Source organism: Triticum aestivum, chromosome 2A, assembly GCF_018294505.1.
Source record: "Triticum aestivum cultivar Chinese Spring chromosome 2A, IWGSC CS RefSeq v2.1, whole genome shotgun sequence".
NCBI classification, from domain to species: domain Eukaryota; kingdom Viridiplantae; phylum Streptophyta; class Magnoliopsida; order Poales; family Poaceae; genus Triticum; species Triticum aestivum.
This window is the reverse complement of record NC_057797.1, coordinates 508,921,558-508,934,307: the sequence shown is the minus strand read 5'-3', so window position 1 is coordinate 508,934,307 and position 12,750 is coordinate 508,921,558. Positions and strand designations below refer to the sequence as shown.

General features: G+C 48.8%; 1 protein-coding gene and 1 long non-coding RNA gene across 2 annotated transcripts; both read right to left on the bottom strand.

The window, feature by feature from the left end:
• Positions 1-1,900: 1,900 nt before the first annotated feature.
• LOC123185461 (uncharacterized) lies at positions 1,901-5,760 on the bottom strand. Its single transcript, XR_006493400.1, has 3 exons — positions 4,839-5,760; positions 3,500-4,610; positions 1,901-3,376 (listed from the first exon to the last, which is right to left on the bottom strand). It is a non-coding gene; the product is annotated as an uncharacterized lncRNA (long non-coding RNA).
• A 1,444-nt stretch (positions 5,761-7,204) lies between these two features.
• Positions 7,205-8,796, bottom strand: LOC123185460 (uncharacterized). The gene is made up of 2 exons (XM_044597339.1): positions 8,453-8,796; positions 7,205-8,347 (listed from the first exon to the last, which is right to left on the bottom strand). Exons 1-2 carry the CDS (start codon positions 8,727-8,729, stop codon positions 7,563-7,565), a joined length of 1,062 nt encoding a protein of 353 aa, XP_044453274.1. The 5' UTR covers positions 8,730-8,796; the 3' UTR covers positions 7,205-7,562.
• Positions 8,797-12,750: the final 3,954 nt, after the last annotated feature.

Genomic DNA, 12,750 nt, shown 5'->3' with positions numbered 1-12,750 from the left:
GAGAGATCAAATCGTGTGTCTTGGGCAGCCCAAAACCCCCACTATTTATAGGAGAAGGGGAGGAGGGTGCGCCCCCTCTAGGGTTCCCACCCCTAGGGGGACGGCAGCCCTAGATGGGATGGAGGGGGGCGGCCAAGAGGGGAAGAAGGGGGGCGCGCCCTAGGGTGGGCCTTAGGCCCATCTGCGCCTAGGGTTTCCCCCTTCTCCTCCTAGCTGCGCCTTGGGCCTTGTGGGAGGCGCACCAGCCCACTCAGGGGCTGGTCCCTTCCCACTCTTGGCCCATGCAAGCCTCCAGGGCTGGTGGCCCCACTTGGTGGACCCCCGGGACCCTCCCGGTGGTCCCAGTACGTTACCGATAAAACCCGAAACTTTTCCGGTGACCAAAACAGGACTTTCCATATACAAATCTTTACCTCCGGACCATTCCGGAACTCCTCGTGACGTCCGGGATCTCATCCGGGACTTCGAACAACATTCGGTAACCACATACAAACTTCCTTTATAACCCTAGCGTCATCGAACCTTAAGTGTGTAGACCCTACGGGTTCGGGAACCATGCAGACATGACCGAGACGTTCTCCGGTCAATAACCAACAGTGGGATCTGGATACCCATGTTGGTTCCCACATGTTCCACGATGATCTCATCGGATGAACCACGATGTCGATGATTCGATCAATCCCGTATTCAATTCCCTTTGTCTAGCGGTATTGTACTTGCCCGAGATTCGATCGTCGGTATCCCGATACCTTGTTCAATCTCGTTACTGGCAAGTCTCTTTACTCGTTCCGTAACACATCATCCCGTGATCAACTCCTTGGTCACTTTGTGCACATTATGATGATGTCCTACCGAGTGGGCCCAGAGATACCTCTCCGTTTACACGGAGTGACAAATCCCAGTCTCGATTCATGCCAACCCAACAGACACTTTCGGAGATACCTGTAGTGTACCTTTATAGCCACCCAGTTACGTTGTGACGTTTGGCACACCCAAAGTATTCCTACGGTATCCGGGAGTTGCACAATCTCATGGTCTAAGGAAATGATACTTGACATTAGAAAAGCTTTAGCATACGAACTACACGATCTTTGTGCTAGGCTTAGGATTGGGTCTTGTCCATCACATCATTCTCCCAATGATGTGATCCCGTTATCAACGACATCCAATGTCCATGGTCAGGAAATCGTAACCATCTATTGATCAACGAGCTAGTCAACTAGAGGCTTACTAGGGACATGGTGTTGTCTATGTATCCACACATGTATCTGAGTTTCCTATCAATACAATTCTAGCATGGATAATAAACGATTATCATGAACAAGGAAATATAATAATAACCAATTTATCATTGCCTCTAGGGCATATTTCCAACAGCATGATGACGATGACGCCGAGTTGCAACCTCGACGACGCTTTTCTCCTCGGCGGTGTGTGTGCGTTCTTGTGTGGGCTGCCATGTCGTCCTATGTGCCTTGTTTTTGCGGGTCAGTTGTGACGGTTTTCGCTCGGTTTTCTGTTTATCAACCGGACAAATCTCTTTGATTTTTTTAATGAATCGGGCTCTAAGGGACTGCGTTTAAAAAAAAGATAGTTAGCTCAGGGGTGTATGCTTTTGTTGGGGAACCATGTAATAATTTAAAGATCTTCTCTATTTATGTCTTCTTCTCAAGTATTCGCATGTGAGACAATGATATTCGTATGTCAGACAATGATTTTCCTTTTGTTTGATTACTAGTAAACGTGCACGTGCAACGCACGTCTCAATCAAACCATGTCAAATTCATATGGGTATTAAATTTTGAATTCATACTCTAGGATGACCAATTCTCTATAAACAAAAGGAGAAGTAAAAACCCATCAATTATCTTTTGACGATAACAAGCAGACCACGGGAATCACAACCGTATAAAAAATGTCACAAATCAATGGCAACCGACTGGCTGGATAACTTCTCCGCGGAGAATGTAAGGACGTAGCCTATTTACTCTATTGTATAGTAAAAATGGAATCAAATACCCTATGAAGATTTCAGAATGTTTATTTTCATGATGAAAAGCAAAGGAACACAAACATTGTCCAAGTGGTGTCAATGCAAAGTTGGAACAAAGAAACCCAAAAAATAGCAGTCTTGGGAGAATTGAATTAGTTTTCTTCTTGGATTGAGGCTACTTGTTATTGTCAAAATTTGAAGGATCGACAGTTGCAGTGATACCACCCATTGGGAGTCATAGCAGGCCCCACCTGCGAGCAGGAAGAGTCGGAATTTCTTTGCCTCGTTCTTACTTTATCTCAGCTTCTCATGGAGTGGAATTACAGTTCAGACAGACAGTATCTATTGTGTATATAGTTGCAGAACATCTAGAAGCTAAAAACAGGTCAATAAAGCGTTATATTCATGGTAAGGAAATGGGGAGAGGGAATTCTACAATTTCTCTATGACATGGATGGCATGCAAGCAACCCTTTCTCTACCATATGCTTAGTTCTGACAATATTAAACATGAGTTAAACATGTAGTCGTGCTTACATCTTAGCAGTGCAGAAAGGTTGCTATTATAGAATGGGAAACTATACAATATGGGGAAATTGGGCATGTGCACATCAAGGGCTATAATAATTATTGTTAGGCAAAGCTAAACAGGACTGGAAAAAGAATCCACACAAAATTTAGGATGACCAAAGCCACTCAAAGACCTTTCTAACTAAGATGAATATACACTCAGGACAAGAAATCATACTAAATTAACACTCGATAGATGAGTTTAATGGCTAAAATGAAGGAAATACGTAAATGTCATGGCGCTTTTAGTTATTCATGTGCAAATCCAATAGTAAGCATGATCTGACGAAAGACGCAAAGATTCAAAGTTATCAGTTGATACAAAATATGCTGAAATATGTACAAAAGACGTAAAAATTCAAAGTTATCAAATGAGAATGTAAAGGACCCAGGTTTGTCTCAAGTCATTTACAATCTCAAACGATGAAAGCTTGTTTTCTGCAAGTTCACCAAAGGTTCTAATTTACTACTTTTTACTCAAAGATCTGTTGTCGACTGATCTCAGAATCTTATGGCTGAGATTAACATAATTGTAGAAAGCAACATCAACTTAAATTTTATAGTCTGCATTGGAAACCACCAAACAGTTTCCAGAAAGATGTTTTTTGAAGACCAGAGGGCAGAGTGAGTATATGACTTACATTTGTTTAGGAAATAGGAATAATGCAGGTAAACCTATACAAAGAGCACACATATATGCATCCGTACCAGGTAATCTCTAGCTACTCATGACTTCAAACCAGAGGCAGAGTATACAAGATAGAATTCCCATATACGAATGAACTTCTCATCAAAGCCCAGTTTCAAAACTTGACTGCAAGAAAAGGAAGTGATAAGAAATTAGAAATTAATACTACCTGAGCAACCAAGTGGAACATATATGTATATAATCGTCACAGCAGTATTCTTCATGTAGTCAGTTTCAACTGATACTTACTCTTTGTTGGCCATGAGTTAAACATGACAAGTGATACTTATTCTTACCACCACCTGCCCCTGCTTCGCGTTGTTGCTTGTCCGTCGTGGCCGTGCAGCCGCTGCCACTGTGTGCTACACATGTGTTGCTGTCCGCCGATGTGCCGCTGCTCCCCGTCGCCGTCGCCTCCCCGGCTGACCCCACAAGCCATAGCCATTCATATCCTATGCACCTTGTTATCTCAGTGTTGTAGCTAAAGTGCAATTCACACACATGAAACATCATGCAGTTTATTCACAAATTTTACTTCAGAAAATATTTTAAAATAAAATGGTGCCTCAGCTTATGCAAAAAGTGAAATATCTGGAAATATAACTTCATAGACTCTAGTGTTATAAAAATTACATCCCAATAACTTTTCGAAACACATATCTGCACTGGAAAAAATCAGATCCTTCCTTCTAGGAAGGTGATCTTCGTGCCTTTTTCCACCCTGGCTTCACATCAATAGTCGGGATCTCCTCGTCTTTTTACACATAGTCGCCATGAGGAAGTAGTGTTTAGTGTTTATTTTAGCATCTAAAATCAGTTTGTTGTTCTATCAAAGACAAGTAAGCTTGCAAGTGCAATGCATGTCTTGTTAAAAAACAAAATTTTGAATACGCAAAGCACGTCTGAACTACAAACATACTTTTATGATTTTAGATTCAAGTTACTATTAAGCAAACAAATTTATACGCATGCTTATGCCAGATTAAATATTGGCAACCTGACTTGTCCATATATTATGTACACTAAACTGATGGTAAATTCATCTAACTGTAGGCAAATCACAAGAAAGTTGGCATGTTAATCCAGGCCTGGTGTGTTACCTCAAATGAATTAGCTGATCTCTTGCCCACTGTAGTGGTTTGGCGAAACTTCCCGGCTCCTTAAGAAGTTAGATAGCTTCCTCTTGATTTAAGATTCAGCAATAGACTTCCAGCAGAAAAACATTGTCCAATCTAGTATATAGAACAAACTACTTCTTTCTGAATTGGACTTCCACTTGTTGCTTCATTAGTGCTTTAGTTTTTCGAGCTGCCTTTCCTCCAATCCCAGATAGCAGTAGAGACGCTGATGCCTAAACAAGCTGCATAAGAAAATAATCTTTATCGAATTTGAAGGAACATAATAATATGAATTTGTTCTAGTCGATCTAAGAAAACAATACAGGAACAAAAAGTTCATGAATACCAGCTGGAGTTGCAAGAACTGAAGTGACCTGACTCTAAAAAAAGATCTGATGTATTGCCAAATGGAACATGCCAAGAGCAGGACAGGAAGCAGAAAAAAAGATGGCCTGAAACAAATCACGCACCTGGACTGGACAATGATGCATCGTCCTACGCGCATGCAATTAGCACTTACAAGCAATCACATGATTCTCATTCTTGGACTGAACACTGCCAGATTCCGCAAACAGATTGCAAGTATCAGCTTCCATGCACCGCTTGCATACATGCCCTGAAGAATATAAGTAGATGAAATCAAGTGCCATTTATTTGATCAGTCTCTATCATGTCCATGCTATACTGACAAAAAATGCCATGACTGAATCTCAGCGCATAGTATTGTGCAACAGAATTATCTTAGTCCATCATCATGACTTCTATACATCTATACTAATATAATCTCCATATGCTTTCTGCTCTAGGTAACAGTACGTGCATCCGTGAACAGTAGAAAATGGGAGGTGTGAAGTCCATTGCGGCCTGACGGCGGTCCTTCTCACTGGGAATCACACCCTCAACATTGAGCGCATGTGGGATACATTGGCGAAGCAAAGACGGTTCTCAGGGAGAGGCCATCGGATGCCATCCTTGTTGGTGGTACCGTACGGTGACGGCACGAACCACCGACACCCGGACGCGAGCAAGACACCGCCCACGTCGAGATCGGTGACATCAAGGCCAAGATCCTGCGCCTCTCCTCTCGCCTCCACCACCACCCCGCACCTCCAGAGGTACGACAACCTGTAGCGCGATGACGCCGGAACACGTCCACGGGCGAAGGGGCTCAGCTAGGCTGCGGAGGGCGCCGATGGGGGGTGGTGACGGTAGAAAGAGGGGCGGCGCGAGGAGGAGGGGAAGGATGGAGCGGCGGCGCATGGAGGAAGAGAAGGGGCGATGGTTGCTCATGATATATCCATCCTTCTCGATCTGAAGCTGCAGGAGGAATGGCGCGGGGGCGCGAGGTTGTGCGGGAGTAACGACGCGGGGCGTGAGATCGTGCGGGCGGGGCCAGAGGTCGTGGGAACGTTCTGTTTTAGCGATCGGTGGACTGTACGTAAGTGGCTTAATTATGGCTTGTTGGGTTAAATACGGAAGGATTATGAGCCATCAGATCATGTAGATGGACGGATATAATTGTCTGGATCTGCTCCTCTCTTTCTTTTATAAAGGTAGTAGATAGTAGATAGATAACATGTTGTGGTGTTTGAAAGTCAAATTTATATTCATATAGGCATCAATACGATAAAAATAACTCTAATATCATTTAATCTGACAACAATAGGGTCCAAGAGCATTACAAACTTTTCATCGCCGACATGAAAAAACAGGCTCTGAAAGGAACTGGCCTGCCTTATTATTTAGGGCTTATCTTCACATGCCCTTATGTGAGGCTTATTTGCACAAGAGCTTATTTTTACAACACAGCTCAAAAGAACTGGCCATAATTGCTGGCGACCTGGACAGATACAGAGTCATGGCAGACTCCTGCCACAGCGACCGGAAGCCGTACGCAGCATACCACTCGCCCCTGCCGCCATGGCATGGGCCAACTTACATGTCTGAGAGCAGAAAGAAACTGCAACATGATATAGCAATTTAAACCCACAAAAATACGCGTCTCCTTGAACAAAGCTCCACCGGCAGAAACGCCGCGTGCATTGCACCGTAGAGCGTAGAGCAATGTTGGAGGAAAAAGGCACACGATGAGATAAACTGGAAATTTATACGAACCGATCAATTCCCATGGATGTCGGACGATCCAATCCTTGTGCGCACGAACTCCAGATTGACGAACGCACGCAATCGAATGTCAAGGTGCGGGGCCGGGCACGTCATGACTCACGAAAATCTTGTGCGGCAGCTTATCGTCCTTGACGCGCGACGGAGCCTTGGCCCTACTCCGCGACGATGGCGACGACCCGCCCGCCGGCGTGACTCCGTCGGCGCCGCCTACGGCGGCGCCTCCGCAGGTAGAGGAGGAAGGCGAGGAGACCGAGCAGCAAGACGAGGCTGCGAAGGCGGCGGCCACGCCGCTTTCTCCTTATCTTGCGCGGCGCCGGTGGTTGCGTCGGTGGCTCATGGTGGCCAGGGCGCTGCCGCCGAACACGAACAAGCTGCGGTTGCTGGCTCTCCTCCGGCTGCCCGCCCGCCATCGCTGCTCCTGTCCTGATATGGCAGCCCACAGAGACATCCGCGAGATGACGTTGTTTATATTGCACTGCCTCTGTCTGTAGCTCTGCCGCTTGGAGCAAGGCGACGCAAGGAATATGATCACGCGGAGGCGGAGCTAGCTGTGATTGCCGATGAAGCTGAGTGGCGCGCAAAGGGAAGGGACGAGCTAAAAGGGGCGACACATTGGCAGGTACGTGGCGTTTGTTTCAAGGCACGGTAAGGAATCCCGATCCACCTTCCGATGTAGCTCAATGGAAAACTGTATCTCACACATGTAATATAACATGAAAAACAAACTTGATTGCTCAATCATTATATTTGAAAAAATACATTGAGGGGGAAAAAGCAGCTAAGATGGGCTCGACTCGACATGCATATGAACTTCGATCTTCGGATCATGCCCTGCCGATCCTATCCTAGCCTGGCACGCCGAGCAACGCCTGGATTTCCAACGTTGCCCTACACGACGATCGTTTGACTAACACACAAGACACGACATCATCACCAGCAGGTGATTTATTTGGAAAGCAAATGCGGAGCTACTACCAATAACGTGGTGTAGCAGCAGCGAGCACGTAGACGTGTATGGGCACACTTACGAGGGTAATGAAGCAAAATCAGCTCGCAATACTCGTACTTCACTTCTTGCAGACCAGCCCGGCGCTGCCCTTGCCGCTGCCGCACATGGTGTCGGCCGGCTCGTCGATCATGTCGACCGCCCCGACGCGGACGACGTCCTCTCCGGCGAAGCGCGCCACCTCGCAGTCCGTCCCGAAGATGTCCGACACCTGGTACTTTGCGGCACCCCCCATCACCGGGATCTTGGCGCCCATGTCAACCCCGGCGCTGACGTAGTCCGGGCGGTAGGTCTGGCCGAGCACGCCGTGCACGTCGGCGCTGATGGAGTTGAACTTGAATGCGACGTTGAGGTGCGCGAGGCTGTCGTCGGCGGTGAGGCCGTAGTCGTGGACCCTCGAGTCCTCCTCAGTCACCGGCACCGCGTTGGCGACGATGCGGAACCGGCCGTCGAGGCGCACCACCACGCCGTTGGCCTTGCCGATGCGGAAGACGGACAGCGCGGGCGCGGAGGCCGGGCTCCAGCTGGCGGCCGGCGCCGCGTCCAGCTCGACGGGCACGCCGTCGAAGGTGATGACGAGGCGGTCGACGGCGTTGTCCCAGGTGACCGTCCTCTTGACGCCGAGGTAGAGGCGGTGGCCACCGAAGCGGATGCCGAGCGCCTGCACCCATGTGAAGTCACGCGCCGCCTTCACGTTGCGCTTGCCGATGAAGTGCGCGTTGATGTGCAGGTTGGCGTCGGAGAGCAGGCAGAAGTCGGCGTCCCTGCGGCCGTGGAAGAGGAACTTGTTGCCGTCGCCACCCACGAAGCGCGGGTCGTAGCACTCCGTGCCGGCCAGTTCACACACTGTTGGGTTCCAATGATGCGCCAAGCACACGATCGATCAGCAACTTCAACTGTGAAATGAATGCAAAAAAAAAACATGGACGTGTATGTGCGTGGTGTTCTTACTGCAGACGAGCTTGCAGCTGGGGCAGTGCACGTAGCAGAGGTCGCGGCAGCCGGCGGGGCACCGGCGCACCGGAATCATGCACTCTGGGGCCTGCGACGGGCTGCTCTGGTTGTAGCAGCTCACCACGGTGGGCTGCGCGCCGGGGCTCATGTAGATGGGGACCACGTTGGGGTCCGACAAAATGGGGTTGTCCTTCGGCTGGGCACCGACCGTCACGAGGAATGCGGCGGCGCAGGCGAGCAGCGCCACCGCGCACGGGCGCCGGACGGACGCCATCGATCACTGCTAGTCGGTCTCTAGGTGATCTTCACTGCGAGTTGAGTGAAGCTGTTGCGAGTGCTCGATCGTGATGGTGTGATGGTGCAAGGCGTGGAACGCCTTCTTTTATGGCCCGGGATGATCTGACTAAACGAGTGTCGTCGGAACCACGCATTGCTTTCCAACTATCAAGTCTCGGCAAGTCAACTGCCGCTCGGCTAGCTCCCCGCCACATGAAACGATTCCACGCTTACCATCCCGGCGATCGCCGCTGATGGAACAGTTGATTGAATTCCGGGGCGCTTGCTCTCGATCTTGCTGTCAAGTGTCATCTGCTCTACGTTATGGCAAAACACAATCTACATGGCTAGCTTGGACAAAAAATTCTTCTCTTTAGAATGAAATCAAGATTCAGATATACCATGGTCACTGAAAAATGCACATGACATTTGTAGCGTGCAATCATCAGGGTAAAGGCGCAAGGAGTTTATCCTAAGGAAAACGTTTGCAGCCGGACTGCTGGCCGAAGCGTTGCGCCGCTCTGATGCAAGCCAGGCGATTGATCGCGATCATGTGGCCAGCAATAGCAGGCGCCCCTCCCTTATCCACATCGAACGCTTTCTTCCTCGCAGCGCAGCTCAGAATCGCAGCTCCTCCGTCCTGCACCACCGGCGTCGTCACAACTCCGGTCCGCCATCCCGCACCATCGGTGTCGTTGTCGAGACACCCCCCCCCCTTCACCGTCCCGAACAGATCTCTCTCTTTTCCCTGTCCTTTTTTTCTCTCCAATGACCGACGCTCACGGGTCCTGATCTCCTGATCCCCAACGATCGTCTCTCACTAGAGATGAACACGATAGCAAGAGCATTGCGCGTACGGCGATGCTGGAACCATAAGTTGTTTGCTGCAACCGGCGGCAGGCCAGACACTGGGAACCGAGGTGCCCCGGTGCTACAACCATGGCGGCCGGTGTCAGTGTCAAAAATCGGCGGATCTCGGATAGGGGGTCCCGAGATGTGGATTTTGGATCGATGGGGAACAAGAGACGAATGAGACAATGTTTAACCAGGTTCGGGCCCTCTCGAAGAGATAAAACCCCACGTTCTACTTGATTATATTGAAGTGTATAGGATGATTACAGAGTCGATCTACCATGAGATCACATTAACTAACCCTAGATGAGTAGGATGATGGTTGTTCTTCTAGCCTATACGGACTAAAACCCTCTGGTTTATATAGGCACCAGGGATACTAGGGTTACAGATGGTTGGTTAGAATGAAGGAATAAACATGTCGATTCTCTCCTCTTGACTTGGAGGACACACCAAAGCTCCATAGGTTTCCTGTCCGGATACGGAGTCGTCTTATAACTCGGCCTTCAAGTGGTTGGTGAGCGGCCCACCAGTTCGGCCCATAAGAGATAGGTCGGCAACCCGAGGACTCCTTAGTCCAGGACTTCCATAGTATCCCACGAACTAGCCTCCAACGCTGGTGTCCCATAATTGTTGTGATCTTCATGCATTCGAAGTCTCCGGCTTGCGGGGTGAGTTCTTTTCACTCTCTGTGTTCGGTGCAGTCCCCTTTAGCCAAGTTCGGCCATGGGTTATTCGGATTATGTCCGGATCCCGAACTGTAAACATTTCTTAGCCTTGAAGGCCAACCGCCCAAGTGTGAATAGTGCCCTCACCTAACAACTTTTTAGCGAAGGGTCACAGCTGGCCACAAACACTAAACCGTTGTGAAAACTTGATTCGTGTTTCAGGGCAGTTCCTCCACTGGCACGTCCCATCAATATGGAGACTGTGCCCCATTTTTTAAGGGATATGATAAATGATTTTGGTTATCCCACTCGTGCATAGCGGCATGATTATATCGCGAAGCGGCGAAGTCTGCGGCGCAGTAAAAGGGACCCTTGGTATTACAGTGGCTTATAAAAGAAAACCTACCACAGTTTTCTTAGAACGGTTTCGCCTTTCTCTCTCGCCATTGCTTTCCCAATCTACTGAGCTCCAGCACCTTGGCCCCTTCTTCCACAAGAATCCCCTCCTAGCCGTTTCCTCAATCCAGCCATGGCTGGATCTGGTGCGAAAGGCAAGTGGGAGGCCTCCATTGTCACCAACGACGACATCGAGGATTTGAAGCGCGTCGGCTATCTCCTGGCCGATGTCGCTCACCGGTGTAACGCCCCGGTTCAATCGTACACTAATCATACACGCAAATGTGTACGATCAAGATCAGAGACTCACAGGAAGATATCACAACACAACTCTAGACATAAATTAAAGTCATACAAGCTTTATATTACAAGCCAGGGGCCTCGAGGGTTCGAATACACCATCTCGAATACGAACGAGTAAACGGAAGCACATTATATCTGAGTACAGACATAAGTTAAACAAGTTTGCCTTAAGAAGGCTAGCACAAAAGCAGCAACGATTGAAAAGGCAAGGCCTCCTGCCTGGGAGCCTCCTAACTACTCCTGGTCGTCGGTGGTCTCCACATAATAGTAGGCACCCTCGGGGTAGTATTAGTCATTGGTGTTGGCGTCTGGCTCCTGAGATCCGTCATCTGATCGCAGCAATCAGGTATAGGGGAAAGAAGTAGCAAAGCAACCGTGAGTACTCATCCAAAGTACTCGCAAGACTTACATCAGATCTAAACTAAGTATGCATCAATATCAAAGGAATGAGATGTACCTATGGACTGAACTGCAGAATGCCAGAAGAGAAGGGAAAGCCTAGCCTATCGAAGACTAGCATCTTGCAGCATCTTGTAGCATCAGAAGAGATAAGAGTAACATATCATAATAGTAGTAAGTATGTTGTAACATCGCCCAGAGATCACTTCCTCGACTCCATGCGAGAAAGCAATCCCGGAGCCACATATCCATTTCATGCCTTAGCATCCAGTTCTAGTTGTATCGACCGGGATACAACTCTGAGCGTCCGTTACCGTGGACATGGCTATTCAAATAGATTAAACTTCCCTGCAGGGGTGCACAAACTTACCCAACAAGCTCGATCAACTTTGGCTGGACACACCATCAGGTCATGACCAGCCTCGGTCGATCAACACACTGCAGTCGTACCTAGGCTCAACAGAGAGGTCAGCATGCCGGATCCTAAGTGTGCAGGGATCTTGGGCCCATTGCACTCCTGCATGTTGCGTACGCGGCCGGTGTCAGTCTGGCTACCTCCTTATACAAGGCAAGTGCTTACACGGGCCACCCGGGCGCGCGCCGCTCAGTCGCTGATGTCCGAAGAGCTTTTGACTGATACATACGATGCAGAGTGCCCATACTTATTCCCGTGTGGTGGTCAGTGTGAAAAGGCCAGAGGCCTACTCAGACCACATATCCAAACCGTTAGTGTCTTGGTAGCGCGCGATAACGAGCAGAGACTCACGATCATGTGACCCCATCGCCCTGTCTTGTGGACTTATAGCAAGTGCTTAGAATGCCTGGTTGTGCCACGTAATTATCTCACGGGTACCCTCCATGTCAACCCGACTGTCGGTGTCAAAACCGGCAGATCTCGGGTAGGGGGTCCCGAACTATGCGTCTAAGGATAGAGGGTAACAGGAGGCAGGGGACACGATGTTTACCCAGGTTCGGGCCCTCTTGATGGAGGTAAAACCCTAAGTCCTTCTTGATTGACTTTGATGAGTATAGGGGTTACAAGAGTTGATCTACCACGAGATCATAATGGCTAAACCCTAGATGTCTAGCCTCTATGATTATGATTATCTCTACGGACTAAACCCTCCAGTTTATGTAGACACCGAAGGGGCTAGGGTTGTACAGAGTTGGTTTATAGAGAAAGGAATCTTCATATCCGTACGCCAAGCTTTCCTTCCACGCCAAGGAGAGGCCCATCCGGACACGGGGGAAAGCCTTCTTCTTGTAACTTCGCAGCCCATTAGTCCGGCCCATGTCACATAGCCCGGACGCTCGAGGACCCCTAATCCAGGACTCCCTCAGTAGCCCCTGAACCATGCTTCAATGACGATGTATCCGGGCGCAGATTGTCTTCGGCATTGC